Genomic DNA, 25,604 nt, shown 5'->3' on the forward strand with positions numbered 1-25,604 from the left:
TCGTGTGACACCGCGCTGTCAAAAGCAGGAAGTCAAAATGTTAAGCTGTATAATTCGCGCGGCATCATCTTTCGTTGAGCAATTTTAACACTTTTAAGTTTGATAACATATTAACAGAAAGCAGCTGAACGTGTGTGTTTTCTACGTAAGGTGAGTGTCGTGTTTTTCTCTCTGATGTTTAATTTAAGTCTGTTGACGCTAATGGTAGAACTCAGCTAGCCGGCTAGGTGTTTTAACTGATTTGGTGTCAGCTGCTTTCAGGTTCAGCAGCAGTTAACGTGAATGGGTATCATTTAAATGTTTCAAGCCGACTACATTTCCCCCATGATTTAATCTTTTTTCTGATGTTTTAAATCGTCGGGGGATTTTTCCTCTCAGGGCTGGAGCTCAACTCGCGAGACTTCACCGGCTCAGTCGTGAAGTTTCCGAGTTCAAATGTGTGCCCAATAACATGTAAATAACATAATAATAATTTAAAAGATATAAGCAATCATTCAAAGTTCTTGAAGATGGGTTCAACGATTTTAAACACAAAAATAAATTAGTATACTTTATTTTAAAATGTGAATTAATCAACTAGCCTCCAACTTGAGGTTCAGTTTTTTAAACTGAATCTTTTGAATAATTAGATACAAATGCTGAATATGTTTCACAATCTGATCTATATCCATACTTACATTGACTAGACTGTCAAAGACAACATTAATCAATTCTACCTAATCAAAAGAACTACGTAAACCCTTTAAAATTTGCTGAATTTCTGTACTTATGTCTAATAATCCATTTGAGTTTTATTGAAACTACTGCAAAAAGCTAAAGTAAACGTTGAAACTAATGTGGTATTTTGCACTTTTAAGGATGTACAAAATACAAGCAACTGCATAGTATTTTTCACTCAAAAGTTGACTTTAACGGCTCTTTTAAACTATTAATTGCCAAGTTTTGACATACCTGGTATAATAGTATTCAACCAGTTTGATCACATCAAACACATGGTCCTCTGAGCTCATTTAATAATGAACACTTGGTTTAATGAACTTGTTAGCCTTCTGTGACACCACTGTATTTGGCAGCTTCAATCAATTTCGAAGTCAGTGACTTAATGTTTCATTTTACTGATAGGATAAAACTTTATTTTCTATCGCAGTTGTGGCAGAAATTCTCCTTTGACATGCTCTACATTCATCAAACACACACAAGAACCAACAATAGAACATAATAATAAAAAAATATATATACAAGTTGTATTCCCTTCAGATGGCATTCAGATATGACTTTGTCATCAAGAGCTTTGTGGTACTGATTTAGTCAGATTATGCTTGTTTATAATTGTTGTCTTTAATAAAGATTAGACATCAACTCATGAGAGGTCAGTGAAGTTCATGACCTTCAAAAAACTGTTCTAAGAGATAAAAGTATATGGTTTATATACTGATATGTTATTGTCAAGGTGCTCAAGCCTTTGAACCTTCATGCTGAAATATAGTTGAGGCAGTTTGTCACAATAAATGATTATCTCTGTATTTATCTGTCTGCATTTTGTGATACTATATCTGTATATTGTGCAGGTACACGGCATGCTAACCAGACTACCCCTTGAACAGAGTAAATCCAGACACGAGTTCCACTAATGCTCATGATTAGGTAAGAGTGAGTCAAGGCTGACATTGACATGACCTGAATGAGACAGGTAGTTTTTCTGTTTATTTACTTTATCAATTGTCTTGTTTCCAGTCCCAAAATGGCATCAGGGGTGCAAGAAAAACAGTACACACCATGTCTACAAAATTTTTTCATTTATAACCCTACATTTGGACCCCGGGAAGGAGAAGTGAGCTCAACCTTACTTTTCTACCTTCTTATACACTTTAATGTGCCACCATTTCTAGCTTGTCTAGAAAGCCTTTTCATGATTTATTTAGAATGCTAATTCAAATATGTATTTATTTATTTCTCAGGAAGAGAAAAAGATTTTGTTTTACCACCCATGTGAGGTTGAGAAGAATGAGAAGATTCGAAATGTGGGTCTTTGTGAAGCTATTGTACAGTTCACCAGGTACAACAAAGCTGCACTGATGATCCTTTGCGTTTTTTTGCACATCTAATTAGGTGCATTGCTTTCTTTGATTAGACTAAAAAAAGAGAATAATGTGACAGAATATGGAAATGCTTCAAGATAAACACTGAAGCAGAACAAACTGTAAGAACCTTTTCAAAAAGATGAGCGGATCATCTTGTTTGTGCACATCCTCTGTCTTTACAACTTTGTTTTTCTTTGTTTTAGGACGTTCTGTCCAACAAAACCAGCAAAATCTCTGCACACACAGAAAAACCGGCAGTTTTTCTTTGAGCCTGAGGAAAATTTCTGGATAGTCATGGTACAGACATATTTCACAGTGTTTGTCCACAGGTCTGTCATTGTAATATTTAACATCACATGTTTTTTTTTCCTTGTGTTTCTTGTACTCTACAGGTGGTTCGAAACCCAATTATTGAGAAGCCAAGCAAAGATGGTAAGCCTCCCACGACAGAGTATCAGGAAGAGGAAATGCTTGTGAGTACGGAGAAATATGTGTAGATTTATTCAATAAGAAGATTGTCAGTTTTATAAACTATAACAATCCTGCCTTTGTAGGACACTGTTTACGGGGCCGTGGTCAGGCAGTGCTACAGCATGTACAAGGTGAGCTTAAAGTCAGTCATGAAGTTCCGACTTCCTTTTCTTAAAGTTAAGGTTCAGCCAAATTGAAGTGGTTCTGTGGGAAATTTATGAACAGTTAATAACTTACCTGTTGCAGATAAGTCTTTGAAAAATCTCAGCTTGGAAAAACGGAGTATGTATCTGACAGGACTGATGAGCTAATGGCTAGTCTGGATTAATCAGTCAGCTTTGTTTATACCTATAGGCAGATTCTGTTTACAGTGAAATGAGTCGGCTTTCTTTCCAGAACCAAGATATACGACGTAAATATTCAGTAGATGCAAACATGATTAAAAGTGACCAGATGCTCAATATTTTAAGATAAACAAAAACTCACCCAACTTAAAAACATCAAAATATCAAGTTTAGAAAGAGACGAGATAAAATCATAAAATGATAGAAGAATAATGTTAAAGCTGCTAAATCGAATTTAAGACAATTAATGCAGCAGGTCCGCGACCCAAAAGGAAGAAGCAGGCAAAGATAATGGATGGATAGGTGGTAGAGGATTACATTTTTTCAGGAGTCCTGGGGGTCACGGGATTCCCGCAGGATTCCCGCAGGACAGGAGTCAACTTTAATATAACTCACAGAATTGGGATAGGACAGGGCGAAAAGTTAACAGGACCAGACAGGAGTGGGAACCAACCAATAGGACGAAAAAGAAAATGGAAAAAAAAAAAAAACTTTGGACAGGCGCTGCTTTTTTGTAGTTTTCTTTCAATAAGCCTTCACTCTGGAACACCAGACCTGCAATGCTCCAATGATGCTCTGAAGTCTGGTTCAGTGCCTTGCGAAATTATTCGGCCCCCATGAACTTTTCAACCTTTTGCCACATTTCAGGCTTCAAACATAAAGATATAAAATTTTAATTTTTTGTGAAGAATCAACAACAAGTGGGACACAATCGTGAAGTGGAATGAAATTTATTGGATGTGTCAAACTTTTTTAACAAATAAAAAACTGAAAAGTTTTTCAAACTCACTCCAGAAGTTCAGTGAGGATCTATGAATGATCCAATGTTGTCCCAAATGACTGATGATGATAAATAGAAATCCACCTGTGTGTAATCAAGTCTCTCTAAGTGCACCTGCTCTGTGATAGTCTCAGGGATCTGTTCAAAGCGCAGAGAGCATCATGAAGACCAAGGAACACCAGGCAGGTCCGAGATACTGTTGTGGAGAAGTTTAAAGCTGGATTTGGATACAAAAAGATTTCCCAAGCTTTAAACATCCCAAGGAGCACTGTGCAAGGAATCATATTGAAATGGAAGGAGTATCAGACCACTGCAAATCTACCAAGACCCGGCCGTCCCTCTAAACTTTCATCTGGAACAAGGAGAAGACTGATCAGAGATGCAGCCAAGAGGCCCATGATCACTCTGGATGAACTGCAGAGATCTACAGCTGAGGTGGGAGAGTCTGTCCATAGGACAGCAATCAGTCGTACACTGCTCAAATCTGGCCTTTATGGAAGAGTGGCAAGAAGAAAGCCATTTCTCAAAGATATCCATAAAAAGTGTTGTTTAAAGTTTGACACAAGCACCTGGGAGACACCAAACATGTGGAAGAAGGTGCTCTGGTCAGATGAAACCAAAATCAAACTGTTTGGCCACAATGCAAAACGATATGTTTGGTGTAAAAGCAACACAGCTCATCACCCTGAACACACCATCCCCACTGTCAAACATGGTGGTGGCAGCATCATGGTTTGGGCCTGCTTTTCGTCAGCAGGGACAGGGAAGATGGTCAGAATTGATGGGAAGATGGATGGGGCCATCCAACCTCACTGAGCTTGAGCTGTTTTGCAAAGAAGAATGGGCAAGAATTTCAGTGTCTCCCTGTGCAAAACTGATAGAGACAAACCCCAAGAGACTTGCAGCTGGAACTGCAGCAAAAGGCGGCGCTACAAAGTATTAACGCAAAGGGCCGAATAATATTGCACGCCCCACTTTTCAGTTTTTTATTTGTTAAAAAAGTTTGACACATCCAATAAAATTCATTCCACTTCACGATTGTGTCCCACTTGTTGTTGATTCTTCACAAAAAATTAAAGTTTTATATTTTTATGTTTGAAGCCTGAAATGTGGCAAAAGGTTGAAAAGTTCAAGGGAGAGAATACTTTCACAAGGCACTGTAAGCTGCACGACATCCTGCTTCGCCGAAATGAGCTCATTACCTCAACCACAAAGATTATGAACTTCTTGAGGACGTTGTCCAATGTATAATAATGTCTTTAAGCATTTTTATTAATTGCGTTCTCTTCCTTGGTACATTTATTTTTTAAAGCAATTTGAAACATGACAGTAATGTCACTGCTTAAAGGGAACAGTTGCTCATTAAGTTAGTAAAATACAACTTTATATGTTCTGTTTGGATTCATTGAGTGACCCATGTACTGTTGTTTTTTTATGTTTTGTTTCTACTGTAATTGACATCCAAAAGAGCTAAAAAAAACTACAGGAACCACACATTTCACACAATTCCCATTTTCATATTAAGAAACTGCTCCAGATGACATGATTTAACCATTTTTGTTGTAATCTACCTGGATTATTGAGTTTACAAACCCTTTTTTTATAGGGACTACATGCCATGTATTATTTTTTTGTGACCTTTTTTTGTTTGGATTAAGACAATAAATGTGTATTTCACTACAGATGAACTGTTCCTGTTGCCATATCATTTGAAATAAAACTGCATAACACAAAATAATTAAAAAATGAATGGGTAGAAGATCCAATCAAATTCAATATATTTCCTAAAGACTAAATGGAAAAGAAAAAAAATGGGAGCGGTACAGGAGTGGGAGTCTTCCTGAATAGAAGCAGGAGTCATGTTACCAGGATTGGGACAGGACAGGATTTTTTTCTGTGGGACCAGTACAGGACAGGAGTAAAAATCCACTCCCATGTCATCCTCGGCTGGATGGATGGAAGGATCGATCGCTCATAGCAAGAACAAAGCTGGTTTTAAATTGCTTAGTTTTACATTTTGCCACCAAATATCTGCATCCTGACCGGAGGGGTCTGAACTCGCAGTGCAGAGGATGAGACCCGTCTTTTAAAATGGATCCAGATATCCTCTGTACCTGCCTGGAGTACAGGGGTTCTGCATTTAGTTGCAGCTCTCCTGTCAGCTTACTGGACCGCTTCACTATTTGGTTCAGACAGTTCTTATTTTTGAGAGAAAGATTGCTGGACTAGTACTGTACACTAAGCAGAAAGATGAAACCCATTCAATAAAACAGAGTCAGCAGAGTTTTGTCCATGTAAAAGGATGACCGTTATCTGAGGCGAAACAGGCGCTGGATCCTTTTTTATAAACGGCTTCACAGTTTGCCTCGAAGGTCAGCTTACTGTCAATAACTATACCAAGATATTTGTATGTGTCGACACATTCCACTGTCTGACCTTTTATAAAAGTAATTTCCTGTGCCTGAGGGTGTTTCCTAAAATCAATAAACATGTCCTTAGTTTTTTGAATATTCATCTGCAAAAAGGATTCATCACCCCACTGAAGAAAGTCCTCAACCACAGGGCTGTGGCATGTTTCACTTTCATTAAGCAGACTAACCATGACTGAGTCATCTGCATACTTAAAAATAAGTCTGCCATTCCTGCTGCTCCGACACGTTTGTGTAGAAGATGAACAAGAGAGGTGACAACACATCCCTGTGTGGAGCTGGTGGAGGAACAGACCTGACCAGACAGAGAGCCATCACTCACTCTCTGTGCCATGCTCCTTCAAAAAGGCTCAAATCCAGCCCACATTATTAAAGCCTACATTAATCTGTTCTAAAAACCTCTCCACTAAAATGTGAGGTCGATAGGTGTTAAAAGATGAAAAATCGATTAATAAAAGCCGTGCATGTGTTCCCTTTCCGTCCAGATGTTTAAAAAGCAGGTTCGTTAAAGCGACTGGTGTCTTCGACTCCTCTGTATGGTCTATAAGCAAACTTTAAAGGATCCAGGTCATTCTCTGGTTTCTTTAATATTTCAGACTTGACCAGTTTTTTTTTAGTTTTAATCAGAATGGACGTCAATGCAGTGGGTCTAAAATCATTTAGGGCTTTTAGGGCAGTTTGTTTTGGGGACAGGGACTAAGCGCAGCATCTTTCAAACATTTTGGGACATGCAAGTACCTGCTAAAAATCTGATAAGATTGTAAATAACCATGAAATGAAACTTTAGAGGTTTGCTGTTTTTAGACGGCAACTTTTGTCTCGACTGCATTTTTTCCACTAGCCGTTAGCTCGTCAGTCCTGTTCAACCTGTTTCTCCAAACTCAATCAAAAAGCTATCTGCAGCAGGTAAGATACTTAAAAATGGCTCAACTCTTCCTTTAAATCGAAACAACAGCATCTTTACTGTACCTCACATTAACGCTTAAATGTTATTAAAACATGGTGATGTAATTGTTCATTTGTCTCGTCTTGCAGCTCTTCAACGGCACATTTAGTCGAGCGATGGAAGCCGGAGGCGTCGAACTGCTCATCCAAAAGCTTGAAAAGTTTTTCTACAGGGTAAAATGCCAAAATGCACTCATTTGATGCTAGGTGGATATTTGTTTTGGTTTGTTTGGAGGATTTTTGTCATCCACACCATCTTCAGCAAACGGAGTGTGTCGATTTACTTTAATATCACTCACACGGTTGTTTTCTAAAAGTCACCAGAGCCTGACGGTTTGTGTTTTTAAAAGGCCTGGGCGCTGGCAAACTAGGTGTTTGCAGTCATGCCTGATTTCTGCGTCGTGTCTCGTTTATCTTGAACAGCAGAACTCTCGCTCCTATAAAAGTTTTAAACATTTCACTTGTGGTTAGGGAACACCTTTCTCTACCTGACGCAGGCTTCCCTCCCTACCAGGTAACCTAAACCCATCAGAGGCTCAATTTCAGTGTTTCTTGTCCACTTGGTGATGCAAGCATCTCTTCATCACGTCACCCAGAGTTTCTTATTCCGCCGTCTTTACTGAATCGTAAACCAGCACTTCTAAGCTGGTAAACTAACCCGTCTCCTTCTCCCGCTGTCTTTGTGTGCACAGTATCTGCAGACCCTCCACCTGCAGTCATGCGACCTGCTGGATGTTTTCGGAGGCATCAGCTTCTTCCCTCTGGACAAGATGACCTACCTGAAGATTCAGTCTTTTGTAAACAGAGTGGAGGAGAGCCTCAGCCTGATCAAATACACAGCCTTCCTCTACAATGACCAGCTCATATGGTACAGCCTGAACACTCGTCCAGCTAATCCACTCTCTGTCAAAACTGACTCCCACAGCCTTAACAACCGCATTACATGTTTGCAACCAGTACAATCTTAGTGTTAGTGTGTGCAAACACACAGCTGTTTATTCATAAACAGAGGTGGTGGCAAACCATTTCTACTCCTGCTTGTGGTTTAGGTTTTACCTGAAGTCTCACACATTGTCAGCCGTCTGGATCAGTTTGTACAAACACGCCTGCTAACTACTTATGATTGTAAACCAGGGCAACTCAGAAGAAATGTAAATTGCGGAGAATTTTATTTTATTTTTTAAGTTTTTACATTCAAGTTGCAAAGTTGAAATTGAAGTTGAAATGTTGAGAAACAAGTTGAAATGTTAAAAAAAGTGGGTGCACTTTTATTGGAATAACCATTCAATTCAGTTTATTTATATAGCGCTAATTCACAACAAAGATGTCTCAGGACACAGAAAAGAAACATTCACATACATTGAAAAGCCAGTTAGTAAAGTTCCCTATTTAAGGAAGCAGCAGACTCGTTGAATCTTCACTTCGTTGCAGTCTCCCATCCTGAGCAAGCACAGTGGCAACAGTGGAAAGGAAAAACTCCCTTTTTAACAGGAAGAAACCTCCAGCAGAACCAGACTCAGGACAAGCGGCCATCTGCTTTGACCGGCTGGTTGAGAGGACAGGAAGGAGAGACGGATGAACACAGGATGGCAGGTCCAGATGTTGGTGCAAGTGTACCTGAAAAACAAAAAAAAACATGTTAAGGATAGAAAAAATAATTACAAATACTTGACAGGTTGAGCAGAGTAAGTAAAGACAGTAGCAGAGTGAAGAAATGTGCTTAGCAGTCTAAGCCTATAGCAGCATAACTAAGGGATAGCTCAGGAAACCCAAGCCAACCCTAACCATAGGATTGATCAAAAAGGAAAGTCTTAAGCCCAGTTTTAAAACTGGACAATGTGTCAGCCTCACGGACAGAAACTGGAAGTTGGTTCCACAAGAGAGGAGCCTGATAACTGGAAGTTCAGCCTCCCATTCTGTTTTTGGAAACTCTAGGAACTGTAAGTAAACCTGCAGTCTGAGAGTGAAGTGCTCCGTTAGGAAAATATGGAGCAATAATATCTGTAATATAAGATGGAGCTAGGATGTTGAGAGTTTTGTAGGTTAGAAGTAAGATTTTGAATTCAATTCTGAATTTGACATGGAGCCAATGGAGAGAAACTAAAACTGGAGAGAAATGATCTCTTCTACTAACTCCAGTTAAGACTCTGGCAGCAGCATTTTGGATCAACTGAAGACTTTTTAAACTACAAAATAGTATGCAATAATTTACTTTTAACAGTTCCTATTTGTGGTTTATTATTCCTGCTGCAGCAGAACTCACAGAAATTGTTTCAGTCTTTCACAATAAGAGCCTCAAACATGCTAACCTTCAAAAATTCCCTTTTAAAAATCTGAAGCTGAAAACGGATACTGCAGCCTAGACCACCAGGGTTTGTTTTTAATTTTTATGCATTTTTAGTCAACAGGCAACAGCAGTGCATTTTATGTCTTCTTATTTGTTTGTTTCCACAGCTGTATATTCATTTACACATAAATTCATAGAAATAGTTCACAGAACACATTCAGATGCCAAACAACAAAGCTTGGCAAAGACAGCGAGTAGCAGAGGTGGAAAAATCTACATATCCACTCTGCAGTCCCACATTAAGCATCATTAAACACGTGCGGCCTCTCGTTCTTCATGGGGTAACACTTGATGTGCGTGTGCAGGCAAAGTGAGCTGTTGGAGCAGATTGTGTTTCACACTGTGTTAGTAGCGGTATCATGGGTTTCTGTAGCTTCAGTGACTTTGTGATTTGCTCTATCAAATAAAAGTCCCACACTTTTTGTTTCCACATATGTGAGCGCCCTGGTTCCAGTCATTTAATGGTTACACATAATTTCAGTGCTGCAGTGTGTAAAATGTTCAAAAGATTTTTATGTAAATTTATAACTTATTTTGTGGTGAATGGTAAATGGACTGTACTTGTATAGTGCCTTTCTATCTTATCAAGATACTCAAAGCACTTTACACTACAATCTGTGCCTCATTTACACATTCATACAGCACTCTACTAGATCTACACAAAGACTAATCAGAGCTTTATCACATTCATACACTGATGGGACACACATCGGAGGCAATGAGGGGTTCAGTGTCTTGCCCAGGGACACTTGGGCATGTGACTGCTGGTGGAATTGAACCCCCAACTCTTGCATTTGTGGACAACATCTCTAACCACTCAGCCACAGCCGCCCCACCTATATACACCTGTAGGTTTTTGTGGGACATGGTCCCATGTTGCAGAGTGAAGAGGGATCTTGGAAACATCCTCCGCCAATCTGTCCATTTCATGGATAACTTAAAAAATAAGCAACATGCCGACTTCCATTTTGGTTGAGTTCCTGCATCAGTAAAATGTAGGAAGCAAAGTTTCCTCAAATGATTAGAGCGACCAAAGATTAATCTATAGTGGTCAAAGCCAACACTGGCAACCCCCTGGCTCCTCCATTGACCCTGGTGGTGGATGAAATTGCTCCCCCCACCCACCGGGATCCGTCGCTACTCTGCGCTGCCTCGGACAAGTAAAAATAAAACACTTATGTAGTGAAACTATTACCCAAGCACCAAAAACATTTAGGTTTACTCGCATTCCTTTTTCACTTCCGGACCAGAAAAACACTCATCTTGAAAATGACATTCACTTTTCAAATCCTTCTGCGGTTTAATATGTAAACTTTGTCGACATCATTCTTCCTAGTAATTGACAAATTATGTTCTGTAATTTGCTGTTACAGTATTTTCTTATCTGTACTTCCTGTTTGTGTGTCTAATAGGAACCGTTCAGTTGGATGGATTCATTCGTTTTCACCAGTTCGTGTGTGCAGTCAAAAAGACATCAGTTGTAGATATTTGTAAAAAAAAAATTTGATTAGAATGGGATTAATTTTTTAAAACTTGATCGTGATGAGATTTGCATTTGTAAACTGGATTGTTATTTTTATTGGTCCAGAGTGTCTTTTCTTTTACATGAGAATTTAGAAAAGGGAATGTTATCAGAGGGCTCTTGCTCGTCTCTATATTAAACCAGAAGGAATTTTGAGGATATTTTTAAAATTAATCCTCAGTGCTTGTATTTTAGACTTATTGAAAAGAATCGAAATAAGTTGTTGTGGAAAAAAGGAGATTCCCAGAACAGACCAAGGTGTAGTTCATCAGTTTTATTTGCAAAGCTTTGGAGAGCAGTCCAAACATTCACAGAACATGCAATTACAAGATAACACTGTTATCAGTGCTCTCACCCTGACCTGCTCTAACTCTCTGGACCGGACAAGTTCGTTTTATAGAATGACCTCCAGCCCAGGCCTCAGTTCCTCCCCTCCGTGTCCGAGCCGTCATCAAAAGGTCCGCTTGTAGAAAGGAAGGAGCAGATCTGAGTCAAGGCCTCTGCCTGAGACGCGTCACCAGATCATATCGACTCTATCATATCCATGTCTGTAATATTCTGTCATATTCAGTGATCAGTCAACAAGCAGGAAAATATGACAGCCTTTTTATTATCTAGTGTTTGTGGTGCTGCAGCCACAGAACATCAGTTATAACTCGCAGAGAACATTTGTAACATCTAACCAGAAGATCGCGGCTGGAATAATGAAGAAACTGGACCTTTTGTTGTCATCTGATCACATCTTTTTGTGGAATTTGTAAGATGTGATTTTTTTGTCTTTGTGGTTGTGTGTGCAGGAGTGGGCTGGAGCAAGACGACATGAGGATCCTGTACAAGTATCTGACCACCTCGCTGTTCCCCAGGCATTCAGAACCAGAGGTGTGTGCGGGGTGGAATTAAGAGGCATCGCCGAATAAAACTAAGAGAAACGGATTAGTCGTTAGAAACGGGCTACGTGTGTATTTATACTACTATTCCTACTTTGTGGTTTTTCTCTTATCGGGGGGGGGGGGGGGGGGGGCTGAGAACAGCAACCTCCACGATAATCAAGGGACTGTATAACTTAAATAAACTTGGAGGATAAAAGAAACCGTATATACATGTATTTGTATAGACAGCTTTTTTTAAACTACCACCATGTGACATGCTACTAGTAGTCATGGTGTGTTTATGAGTTCATCAGAGACCGCCTGGGGGAAGAAACGGTCTCTGTGGTGGTGTTGTTTTTGTAAATATAGCGCTCTGTAGCACCAACCTGAAGGTAAAAGTTTGTGTCCAGAATGTGTGGGGTCTGCAGAGATGTTACCAGCCCTATTCCTGACTTTAACTCTGGACAAGTCCTGGATCGAGGGACTGTTAGCCCCGATGATCTTCTCTGCAGACCTGATTGTTCATTGCGGTCTGGACTTGTCCTGTTTTGTGGATGAGCCAAACCACACAGTAATGGAAGTACGCAAAACAGATTGAATAATGGCTGTGTAGAAGATGACCAGCTGCTCTTGTTATAGGTTGTACTTGAGTTGCTGCAGGAATTAAAGTCCCCTTTTCCTTCCTCCGAACTGTGTCTCTATGTGAGGACCGTCTCAGGCCCTGAGACAGTGTGCGAACTGTGTCTCTATGTGAGGACCGTCTCAGGCCCTGAGACAGTGTGCTTCCTAGGAACTGGAAGTGATCCACACAGTTCGACACATGGTCAGATTAAACCTTATTTGTATTTATTTATTCTGCTGTATTTTCTCTTGGTTTCATCTCGTCCCAGTTGGCCGGCAGGGACTCTCCTCTGAAGCCAGAAGTTGCAGGAAATTTGTTGCACTATGGAAGGTAAATCCCTGATCCTATCTGCATGCACACCCTTTATTTAATCTTGCTCTTTGCAGATGGGCAGTTTGTAAAAAAAAAAAAATTCTGAACCAGCATGTCCCAAACACGTCAGGAACTACCAATATGTTCAGGATGTGCAGATTTTTGTTTATTTGGGTGCATTTTGTGTTACTGAATCACTGATAGTGCATCTTAACTAAAGAAATTACTGTTTTCTGTGTAATAGGTGACCTATTGTGACAGGAAAAACAGGATTTAATATGAAAATGACTTTTGGAAGACAAAATGATTGATAAATTAAGTTATAGAGGGCTGGAAATAGCTTTGAGAAATACAGACTCTTGAAAAGAGGTCTTTATTTCTTAAAATGTGTCCAGAGGAGTAAAAAAATGGCAGCAGCTTGTTGGACGAGTGATGAGGAAAGGATGCACAGGTGTTTCTCTGTCTAAGGTCTTTTCTTCATGTGTAAGGTGAAAAAGAAGGGCATGATATGTCAATCACAGATTATTAGTCGAATAAAAACATACACACGTGTTGTAAAGAAAAAAATTAAAATAAAACACTCAATTTTACAAAACTAGAAAGAAATTCAGAGGCTGTGAAAAAACTGCAGCTGTCACGCCTCATTTTGAATTTGCAAAGATTTAAAATAGTCACAAAAAACCAATGTCTCCCTTTGTTAAACGGACTTCTCATTTTCCTAATGTGAATAAATATTGCTATATAAAATTGGAGTACTTGGTGATTAGTTTGGTAAATGTTTGCTTCACTCCCCACACAACAATTTGATTATAATCAGAATTTTTTTCTATAAATCCACAAATTACTAATATAAACATTTATGATTGTTCTAAATTTTCTTTTTTCTCTGTTGCTGTAAAGTGAATGTCCTGCTTGCATTTAATTAATTAACCTTAGACCTTTTTTTCAGGGAGACTGTTTATTAAACTGCATCTGTTACCTGAGAAACTAATCAACAGATTGATTTCAAAATGGAAAAATAACTCCACTTGTAGCACCTGCTTAAATTTAGCTTAATTAAATATGAATCCCCTTCTTTTAGTAGCTGGCCAGAAAGAAAAAGCTAAATTATTGTAAATGCATGTCATATGACATACTAGGTTTTTTAATATATAAATGGGGCAGAGGTTGTTGTTACAGGAAAAACGTACTTTTAAATTTAATTTCACGGATTTGGGAAATTTATCTGAATGAAGTGCTGCTTGTCAGAAACTTTGTTTTTCATTTTCAATACTCCCAATCAGTTACAGAGCTAAATTTCAATATATATTATATATTTATCAATTGTTGGTGCTTTTCTACCCCTGAAGCACAACTTTAATCTGTCCTGAGAGTTTCCATGACTCGGATAAAATGGCAAATCTGGAGAAAATTACAATCTGACAAACATCCGTCCATCGTTTGTTCTTTACCTGCCTTTTCTTTCAGGGTCGCAGGGGCTGCTGGAGCCTGTCTCCATCAGTCACTGTGTGGGGTACACCCCTCAACATGTTGCAAGTCCATCACAGTGCGATCTGACTAACATGTCAAATTTATTTATTCATTTTTTTGTTAAAATACTGATGGAGGTTGGCCCTCAGACACAGATTATTTTGTTTTCTTGTGAAAATTAGTTTTGCACCTATTCATTTTTATTTCTTAGCTTTTCTACTAGCTTTTTACTAGATTCTTTATATAACAGTAAACAAACAAATGATTACCCTGTTTCCCTTAGTCTGTGAATATTGTCCCAGCTATTACTTTTTTTTTTCCCCAGGTTTTTAACCGGACCTACGAACCTCAAAGATCCAGAGGCTAAATTCAGATTCCCCAAAATATTTGTCTTCGCAGGAGACGGCTACGAGGAGCTGCATCTTATTGTTTACAAGGTGTGTCGGATTAAATGTGTTTTTGATGTGTGTATGTGCTCAGTGGAAACGTGGAGGAGCTGCTCATTTTCAGGATGGGTCTCGTAATCTGCGAGGGGAGGATTTGCGTTCTCGTTTATTATTGCTGGATTAAATATTCCCGGACGTTAAGGATTAGACAGCTCAATTTTAAAATGAGGAATATCCCACAATACAGATCATCACGTTAATGTGATTTCTGACCTGTGTGGCCCTGATTCTGTTTGTAACCCGCACTGATCTGCTGTTTTTACAGGCTATGAGCGCTGCTGCCTGTTTTATGATCAGTGGTAAGTGTAGTTCTCTTGCCACAGCTTTTTTTTTTTTTTTTCATTTTAATATAGTATTTTGGCTGGTCATGAAAAGTAACCATGTTATATTTTCTCCCCTGTTGCCTTCAAATAGTTAACTTTCTACTCTTATGTTTTATTCCAGCTTCTGTAGAGCTGACGAGGGAGTTCTGCGAGCAGCTGGACAGCTTGGTGGGCCCTCAGCTCACACTGCTGGCATCGGACATTTGTGAACAGTTCACCATTAACCGCAGGATATCTGGGTTAGTCATCAATCTACCATTTTCTGAACTTGTCACCCTTCAATAAAATTTAAAGCGAGTGCTATAAAAGCCCTGGTTCGTGCTGTGCAGCTGATCCACAGTTTGTTCCAGTGACTTTGTTTGAACACAGCACTCCATGAGTTACTGTACATTTAATCTTAAGATTTGTAACAAGTGTTTTAGTATTTTCCTCTTTAGTTTGGATATTTTGGCTCAGGAAGTCGATGATTAAAAACCAAAAAAAGATGTTTGGAGAGTGTGTCCAAAATGTTTATTAATATATACAAAATTATATATATATTTTTTTTTTTTTGTTCTAATTTGTGACTACCGGTACTCTTATACCTTTTGTCTCCAAATAGCCTGTATCAGTGGTTCCCAAACATTTCAGCTTCTGACCCACAAAATAAAAGTTGTGGTCATATCTGACAATGAATTATTCAATCTTTGCTAATTATCCCATTCAACAAAGGCATTATCACTTCACAAAGCAGCCTTACAAACTTTATCACTGACTTTATTATTTATGACTCTTTAATTATTGGTTACAGTTATGTAGATACTTTGTCATCAGCAATCATTTAACTTAATTTGATTTCTAGAGATTATCTGAGGACCTCAGATTTGGTGTTTTATGACTAACAGAGGGGTCCAAAGCCCAATTTTGGGAACCACTGGTCTATATGGTACTACTTGTTTGTTGTGGCAGCAACTAATGACTGACTAATATTTTTTTTTTTTTGTATGAAGTACTCTTCAACTTGTTCTGGTGCATGTTCAATAATCAAGGTAGATAAAGCTTAGGGTGCATTCACACCATCCCTGTTAAGTCCGCTTTAATCGAACTCTAGTTCATTTGCCTGGAAAGTCCGACTCATTTGGGTAAGTGTGAATGCACAATCGAACTCTGATGCAGACCAAAAAAACGAACTCTGGTCTGCCTAAAAAACTAGGTTTTGGTTCAGTTGAAGTGAACTCTGGTGCGGTTTGAATGCAGTGTGAATGCAAGCGGACCGGAGACCGCTCCAAAAGCAGGAAGTGGACTACAGCGCAGGGCATTCTGTGTAAATACAACCAAAACAAACGCGCATTCTCTTACCTTATACGGAGCCGTCAGTCGACTTGTGTGGAAAAACAACATTCTCCATGGTCTTCTGCCTCATCTTCCGCTCATGCCGAGTCCATTGTTGGAAAAAAAATAATTGGGGCACATGAGCCACAGACAAAACAGATATCATAAAACTGCTCAAATTTGACCCTACTCCATTTTTGTTTTTTATCAGTGAAATTGCATTTCAGTACAGACTGTCAGAGAGAAACAAACAAACAAGTGGGAGTGGTGGCGCAGAGGTTATAAAATGGGCTTGTGATCAGAAAGTCGCAGGTTCACCTCCCAGTACCGTCATCCGGTACCGTCAACATCAAAATGTGGGTGGAAAAGGTGAAACACCCACACCACCCTCATTCGCCCCACTCTGGGCCCCTGAGCAAGGCCCTTAACCCCCACTATCTGCTCCCTAAACAGGTCTCTCTTGAAAATGAGTTCTCGTGGCTCAATGAGACTACCTGTATAAATAAAGGGTAAATGAAAACATGGGGAGATGGAGGTGAATGAGGCCGCCGGCCTCGAGAAGTGCATCCTTTCTTTCAGATAAGGTAAAGAAACACGATAGGAAGTGGAGGTGTAAAAAAATGAAAAATATCGCACTGTGTCCTAGACAGGACACAGTGTGAAAGTTACAAAAGAATGACCTCAGCACATGAAAGAGCAACATACTGATGACATCATGATACATTTATGCATGAGGAGGCCAACAAGGGCAATGAGTTGTCTGAAGAAACTGCCAGAGAGTTCCATAGTCCTGATAAAGATGGCACAGTGTTTATCATCCGGCTCAACTCTGACACAGATCCACAGATGTCCTCGGGAGGGGAGTGGTAGGAGGGGGGCGGAGCTTCTTGTTTACATAAACAACCAGGAGAAGTTTGAGATAACTGGCCAATTTAAGGCCGAGTAGGGAAGCCAAATAAAAAAAAAACAATTATTTGAGTCAGGCAGCCTCTGCTTGAATTTCCACGTCTGTCTTCATAGTTCTGCTGGTACGTCTCACTGGCGATTTCAAACAGCCAAATTTTGTGGTTACACCGCTGGACCGAGCTTGTAGCCTTCTCCAAGGTCAGTCCCTTCCTGCCAGTGAGTCCCAGTAGCTGCAAGTGGCCTGCGATTCTCAGAAATTGCGCCCAGCTTACAGCTCAGCTCATGCAGCGTTTGAGTCTGAGAGATTACTGCTTGATACCTTCCTTCATACAAGGCAGGCAGCCTTAGAATTGCCAGAACCGCTGCCTCTGTCTTCTGAATTTGTCGATATGCCAGATACCTGCCAACACCAAAGAGCAGAAATCCAATTATCATAAATCCAATTATGCACTGGTCTTCTATGTCCTCAACGGACAATGCCGACAGACACCATCTTCCACTGGCCCCAGGAATCCATAGTGTATCCAGCTGCAAGTGTCCTTTCAGGGCATGAGGGCTCTACTTTGCCCTGTCTTCTCATTGAGAAAATTTTATCAATTGTGTTGAGAGACCAGCTGACCAGATCCATAATTTACAATTCGGAGTATATGTAGTAAGGACCTTCGATAGGAATCCCAGGACAAAGAGCAAAGCAGGAGGGAGGCAGGAGCAGGAGGAAAAGTGTCCATCCTCGACAAAGCAGCTCAAAAAATACTTCAGTCTGAGGGGCTGCAGGGGGCCAGTCTTAAAAACAGCACCTTTATCCACCATAGTGGATCAGCCAGTTTACTAGTGACATCCAAAAAAAGGATGACAGTTTGACAGTTAAACACAATGATCACAGCCAAATATCAGCCATCCGCAACAACAAAATGTCAGAATTTAATGGAGAACAGCTCAGGATCAAAGTTTCATCCTTCCTCAGCGATGCCGAACCACCACCTTCCAACATCAGCAGAGAGGATAGGGACGCACTCACCACTCTTAGCAAGAACAAAAACATCATCATTCTCCCAGCAGACAAAGGAAGGTGCACAGTGATTTTGAACCAGAAAGACTATCATGAGAAAGTTGACACTCCTTAGTGACTTAACCACTTATGAACCTCTGAAAAGAGATCCAGGAAGTGGTTACAAGAAGAAGTTAATAGATTGCCTGAAAATTTTGGAGCAGGACAAGGCTATTGACCGTTTTCTGTACCACAGACTGTACCCAGGGGAGGCCACACCTAGTCTGTATGGTTTACCTAAAATCCACAAACAAGTTGTACCTTTAAGACCAATTGTTAGCATGATTAACTCTGTCACTTACAATGTTTCCAAATATCTGGCGTCTGTACTCATCCCTTTAGTTGGCAGCTCAGAACACCACATACAGAACACCATGGACTTTGTGGATAAGGTGAGGGATGTCATCATGGAGACTGATGAAACAATGGTCTCTTTTGATGTCACATCACTCTTTACGTGCATTCCTGTTGATGATGCAGTAGAGGTGGTCAGTTTAAGATTAAAATCAGACACCACTCTGAGCAGCAGGACCACGCTTTCCACAGAACAACTGTGTCAACTCTTGAAACTGTGCCTACAGTCAACCTACTTCACATATGGGGAGCAATATTATAGGCAGAAACATGGGTGTGCTATGGGGTCTCCAGTTTCTCCTATTGTTGCCAACCTGTACATGGAGGAGGTAGAAAAGAGAGCCTTGACGTCCTTTTCAGGGACACCACCAAGTCATTGGTTCAGGTATGTTGACGACACCTGGGTTAAAATTAAATCTCAGGAAGTCCAACATTTTACTGACCACATCAACTCTGTGGATAAATACATCAAGTTCACACGAGAAGATGTAAAAAATGGCAGGTTGGCTTTCTTGGACTGTGAGGTCTCAGTCTCTGATAGAGGACATTTTCAAACTGAGGTGTACCACAAACCCACCCACACAGACCAGTATTTGCAGTTTGACTCCCATCACCCTTTGGAGCACAAGTTAGGAGTCATCAGGACTCTGTATCACAGAGCAGACAGCGTCCCCACTAGCTCAGGAGCCAGGCAGAAGGAGAAATCCTACACAAGACAGGCTCTAGAGCAATGTGGATATCCTAACTGGGCCTTCCTGAAAGCAGAGAAGAAACCCAAACAGGACTCCAGTCAGCCAACAGGTGAAAAGGAGGAACCCAGACCCAGACCAGTGGTCACTCTTTCAGGGATGAAGATGTTCACATCCTGGACAGAGAGGAACAATGGTTTGAGAGAGGAGTAAATGAGGCCATCTTTGTGAAAAGAAATCGTCCATCATTAAACAGGGGTAGATGATCATCTTCAGATGATTAACAAAAAAAATTTGTTTAAATTCTACCTACCTAATTCTATTACACACCGATTCATTTTAAATGTTGTTACAGGTAATTAAAAATGTAAATCCACAACAAATCCACAAATCATAAAAGTAAAACAATCAAACAAGCTAGTAAGCTGCAAAAAGGATCTAAACTAAATTTGTGTCTTTGTCCATCTCTAGTTGAAAGTTCTCCGTGTTCAGATCACTTGTATCACTCTGCCGAGCTGGCAGTGATGGGTTAGACTCTAAAATTACTGGATATCATCGTGGCACTACTTAGACCAAAGTACTTGAGGGTAACTCAAGCACCGCTGCATTAAGGACTGGCATGCTGGTCCACACTTCTTTAACCCCAGCAGTTAGCATCAGATCAGCCCTGGTCTGAAATGTAAAACCAGTCGTGGCTATTTGATGGACTCCTTGTAATCAGCTTAGTGAAGAATGTGCTGAATAAATAATGAGGCTCCAAATTCCTCAGCTGCCACACGTCTCTGTCCTGTATTTGACTTGGCAATTAGTCACATCATTGATTTAAAAACATGTCTTGTTGCCTTTTTGAATACTTCTAAAAATAATACTAAGACTTTGAATAGTCTTTGGTCGTTCTTTTACACAACAGCCCTCGCTCCCTCTCTAACCGAAGGTCCCATGGTCTCATCAGAGAAGAGATTTTTTGGGGAACCCCCTGCGAATGTGTGAAATGTTTCGCAAGTGCGAAGTCACACATATGCACTACTGCTGTCGGAAGTTGTTTTTCTGCACTTTATATAACTTTATTATAACAACAGTTGACAATAAATGGCAGAGAGCAGTATTTTTTGTGCTACTCACCCTTTTGCATGCAAAACTAATAAAATCCAGGGTCCAAAGAGAAGTTGGTGTATTCACCAGTTTGGACGTTCTGTGATCATGCAGATGCTGAAAGCGCAATGAGTAGGGATGCACGATATTATCGGCATGGTATCGGTATCGGCCGATATTGGTGTTAAAGTTCAATATCGGACATTCCATCAAAATAACTCACCGATGTAAAATACACTTTTTTTGTATGACAACCCAGTGACAAGGATGCCTGCAGTGGCAGCAAAACATGATGACGTCACACCACCTACCTGATCTCACGGCGGAGAAGAAGAAGTCAAAATGTCGGCTTTTTTTTCGTTGAGAATGTCGGATTCCGTAGATTTTTGGACTCCATTGAGCCTCGCTACATCGTCCCCAGTCGGAGATATTTTTCAGACGTAGCCTTACCCGAGTTACAAGCAGTCAGTGAGAAGCTAATAGCCGATAGCACTTGGGTGAGTTTTACTACAGATATTTGGACGCCGTGTTAGCCCCGTTAGCATGATTAGTCTTACGGCACAATGGATAGACAAAAACTTTGAACTTAAAAAGTCTGTCCTTCATGCACAGGAGTGCAGATGATCCCACACTGCAACTATAGGAACCTGGAACAAGCTCCACAAGTGAGACAGCATCGCAGGTGACTAATGCTAATAAATAACATTTAACACTTTTCATTTAATATAAGTTAAAGTGCTATGCATATCATATGGCTGTTAGTGAATATATGTCACCAGCTCTTACAGCTGTTCCACAGTTTTTGTAGCGAATATGCCTAAATAAGAGAGCTATGCTCTGACAAAGGAAAGTATGTAAAAAATATCGGTATCGGTCATCGGCCAAATAAGTTTTAACATATTGGATATTGGACAGAAATCCAATATTGTGCGTCCCTAGCAATAAGAATTGCCAGATAAATTTAAAATGTCTTATTTACCCCTCCTTTTCTGTGCACATGTTCAACAAACACAACACTCACCTTATAATCAGGTCTCTCTTGTAAATGAGTCCTCGAGGCTTAGTGGGATTTACCTGTCTAAATAAAGGTTGAATGAATTTTAGAATATCTTTACTCAGCACATATGACAGTTTAAGTCAAAATACTTTCATTTTAAAGCAACTGTACTATAGTTCATAATTTCTTATCTGGCAACCCGACGGACATGGAAACTACAGCGTTTTCAGGTAAACCCGCTCTTTTTTGTTTATTACTTCCAATAAACATTGAAAAAACACGTTTCCTTTTTTTTTTGTTTTTTCCCCAGATTTTTACATCTACATTTCAAGTTACAAATCTTAAGAACAGACACATATCAGTATACTTTAACTCAAGCATTGATAAATTTCACATTTCCGAGTCTGCGTAGATTTGCACTTAATCATTTCCTTCTGTCTATTTCCTGGTTTTATATACAATAACATGAAAGAAACGTGTTGAAACGAGAAAAAAAGAAGAGAATATATAAATAAATAAATAATAATAATAATAAATAATAATAATAGAGGAGAACAAAGCCAGAGAGTAGAACAAGAACAGGAGTAGCATTATATGACATTTTAGATCCATAAAAGTGTAGACTGGATCAATGAATCTTAGTTATAAAGAATAAGCTACGGTCTTGTGGCATTCTTTCTAAATGATTTACTATTTTCTCTCCAGCTTCTTAAATTATTCCTGGCATAGATTGTTTGATATATTTTTCCCATTTATTCCAATGTTTGAAAAATAATTTTATCTGTAAGTTAACTGTGAATGTTATTTTTTCCATTTTGTAGATTTCTGTCACAATCTGCGCCCAGTCTCGAGTGGTTGGTTCATTCTGTATCATCCACTTTTTTGTAATTGCCTTCTTTCCCTCCGCTACTAGTATATCCCAAAGGTATCCATTTATTGATTCCATTGTGTGGGTTTTACATCCCAGGAACAGGGTTTTTGAAGTTTAATGGAATGTTGATATGAAAGACGTGGTTCACTGCATCATTTATATCTCTCCAATATCCTCTGACATTATGGCATTCCCAGAAAATATGGTAATGATGCGCTTTCTGACATCCACAATTTCTCCAGCATTGGCTATTTCCTTGTGAGAAATGGGCGCTTTGATGCGGTGTGATAAAAAAAACGTGATCTACTTTTCCCAACAGAATTCTTCCCAAATATGTGATTTTGTACACCTCCGTTGTGATGTACATATTTGTTCCCATTCTTTGTCAGTTATATCAAGACCGGCTTCCTTTTCCTATTTGTCTTTAATATATTGCGTTGAGTGGGTATTAAAGTTTGATATAATCTTATATATTTTTGAGATTAATCCACCTGACAGTTTTGATTCGTAAGTTTTTATTATTAGTTCAGTCAGTGGATTATATTGCTTAGTGTTTTGTTTGATTTCCTGGATATAATAATGTCTTATTTGTAGATGTCTGTAAAAATCTTCTTTTTCTAAATTGAAACTTTCTTCTTAAAGCTTTCCAGCTCATTATTGTTAATAATCTGGATAAAGACTTTTATACCTTTTGTTATCCAAGTCTTAAATCTGGAGTCCATGCTATTTGATAAAAAAAAACTTGTCATATGCTAACCAGTTTAAAACCCCGATTTCTTTATTTAGTTTATTTGTTTTTACAACTTCTTTCCATGTTATTAGTGCTGATTTAACCCATTCTTTTTCCAATTCATCCATCAACTCAAGCCGTTTAGTGTCTGCTATAATCGCTTGTATAGGGAAATCTGTGAACATACTTTCTATCTCCTTCCATTTTGCTTCATACGCAGGGTCACACCAATAAAGTAGAGTTCTAATTTGGGCTGAAATGAAATAATTTTTGAGACTAGGGAGGCCCCATCCACCTTCCTCCTTTGATAACTGTAACGTTTTGTAACGTATACGGGGTCTCCTTCCTTTCCATATGAATCTGGACATTGCCTTGTCCCAATCCATAAAATAGTGGTTTGGGATCATTGTTGGCAGAGTTTGGAAAAGATAAAGAAATCTTGGTATAACGTTCATCTTTATGGTTTCTATTCTTGATGTTAAGCTTAGATGAGGTATATGATTCCATTTTTCCAGGTCTTTTTTAACATTTGCATAAAGGTGATTGTAATTTTTGTCCATAATTTTAGTTACGTCTTTATGAAGTATTACTCCTAAATATCTAAAAGATTCTGTATTCCATTTAAAAGGGTATTTCTTTTTTTAATCTTTAGGTGGACACCAATAGGAGAGGGTTTCTGTTTTTTCAATGTTTAATTTGTAGCTGGATATTGGGTCAATTGTTTCTAAACTGTGCATCAATTCTGGTAATGAGTTTTCTGGGTCGGCTAAAAATAAAATGATGTCATCTGCGTAGCATGCAATTTTGTGTTCCTTTCTATTAATTGTTATTCCTCTTAATTGTTTTTGTCTAATATGCTGGGCTAGTGGTTCCAAATATAGGGCAAAGAGTAGAGGGGACCAGGCACACCTGTCTTACTCCTCTCTCAAGCATAAGTGAGTCTGTTAAATAACCGTTTATCTTTATTTTAGAGGTTGGGTTATTATAAAGCTCCTTGACACTTTTTATTTTTAAGTCACTTATTTGAAATTTCTTTAGCACTTTAAACAGGTAGGACCAGTTAACTGAGTCAAAAGCCTTTTCGGCATAATAAGAAAAAACACGTTTCCAAGTTCTTGTGAAAACGGGACCTAAAGTTGTTTTCTCTCTTTTTACATAAATGGCTTCCTTCACCCCCCTCTCAAACCATCTGTCTTCTCGGTCCAAAATGTGAACACTTTGGTCCTGAAAAGAGTGTCCCTTATCCTTGAGGTAGGTGAACAGCTGAGTCTTGTTGGCTCTCCTGTGATGAGCCATGCGTCTGTGAAGAAGCTGTTCACTGGGCTGAACTGCAGACACCACACCACTCGCTTTGTGTTTGGGTGTTTTGTCCGTAGGGTGAGAAGCGAAACGTCTTCCATCTACAGAATAAAAGTCCAGTCTTTTTTGTCTTTAACCTTTTTTTGGATTTACCATATCCTGGATGACAGAATCTTCACCAGCCCTTGACGTTTATTGCTTCTGCTCTTCTTTTTGTCTTTGTGTCCACTCAGGCCGGAGAAGGAGCCCCAGTTTAAGTTCATCTACTTTAACCACATGAACCTGGCAGAGAAGAGCACCATTCATATGAGAAAAACTGCCACCGTTTGTCTCACTTCTGTCCATTCTGACCTCATGAAGATTCTGGGAGACATCAACTGTGACTTTGCCAGGTACGGTGTAGCGCTCTGGCCTTGTGGACAAAGCCTCCTGGCAGAGTCTGTTTTGTGCCAGTGATCGTGGTCCCAAGTGAAACTGTGGATGAAACTTGTCTTACAGACTGCATTTTCAGATCTCACATCCAGACAAGAAAATATGTCCAACTAGAACATTTCTTATCATCTTATATGGGTTTCAGGACAGCTCTTTCATTTTAAGACACTAATAAACACTCACTCTGGAGCATATTTTAGAACAATACAATTTACAGAGCTCCTAAAACAGCACAAGGCGCAAAGAAGACCTTGCCATATTTACCAAAACTGCCTGTGTGGACAGAACCTAAAATGATTTTTGTAAACTCACTTTCTCTCAGTCATGAGATTGGAGTAATGTGAAAGTCCCTCTTTTCTGTCTGTGGAGCACAGACGTCTGTAGTGTACATTTCAGTAACGGGATCAGTTCCTCTTTTTGTGCCGGTGGCGCTTTATGTCTTAACCCGCTCCAATTATTATGCAAGTGTGAAAGCTGCTTTTTTTAAACTGGTGCTTAGTTCTTTTCTGTCTCCCAGGGTTGATGAAGATGAGGAAATCATCGTAAAAGCCATGACAGACTACTGGGTAGTTGGCAAGAAGTCAGATCAGAGGGAGCTGTACGTGATCCTAAATCAAAAGAATGCCAATCTGATTGAAGTTAACGGTATGTTTCCTCCATCGTCCATACATTTGTCTCATTTTTGCCAGAATAGTCATAAACTCCACCTCACCCATTCCTTTGTTGTCTTTTTTTTCCCCCATTGCAGAGGAAGTTAAGAGGCTTTGTGCAACACAGTTTAACAACATATTCTTCTTGGACTGAGCGGACAGAGACTGTTCACACAAAAAAAACTGTCAACATCGCAGGATTTCAGTGACAGCATCAGCGTAATGCAATTATTGCATTGTATAATAAACAATAATATTGAAAA

At 39.4% G+C, this 25,604-nt stretch overlaps 1 protein-coding gene across 1 annotated transcript; it reads left to right on the top strand.

The window, feature by feature from the left end:
* ccz1 (CCZ1 homolog, vacuolar protein trafficking and biogenesis associated) lies at positions 1–25,604 on the top strand. The gene is made up of 17 exons (XM_037690767.1): positions 1–150; positions 1,569–1,644; positions 1,735–1,831; positions 1,959–2,056; positions 2,285–2,378; positions 2,474–2,554; positions 2,636–2,683; positions 7,142–7,225; positions 7,744–7,919; positions 11,718–11,799; positions 12,680–12,741; positions 14,519–14,630; positions 14,905–14,938; positions 15,084–15,201; positions 24,493–24,651; positions 25,209–25,336; positions 25,440–25,604. Exons 2-17 carry the CDS (start codon positions 1,631–1,633, stop codon positions 25,493–25,495), a joined length of 1,443 nt encoding a protein of 480 aa, XP_037546695.1. The 5' UTR covers positions 1–150; positions 1,569–1,630; the 3' UTR covers positions 25,496–25,604.

The sequence above is a fragment of the Nematolebias whitei genome, chromosome 17, assembly GCF_014905685.2.
Source record: "Nematolebias whitei isolate Nwh7 chromosome 17, NemWhi1, whole genome shotgun sequence".
In the NCBI taxonomy this organism is placed as follows: domain Eukaryota; kingdom Metazoa; phylum Chordata; class Actinopteri; order Cyprinodontiformes; family Rivulidae; genus Nematolebias; species Nematolebias whitei.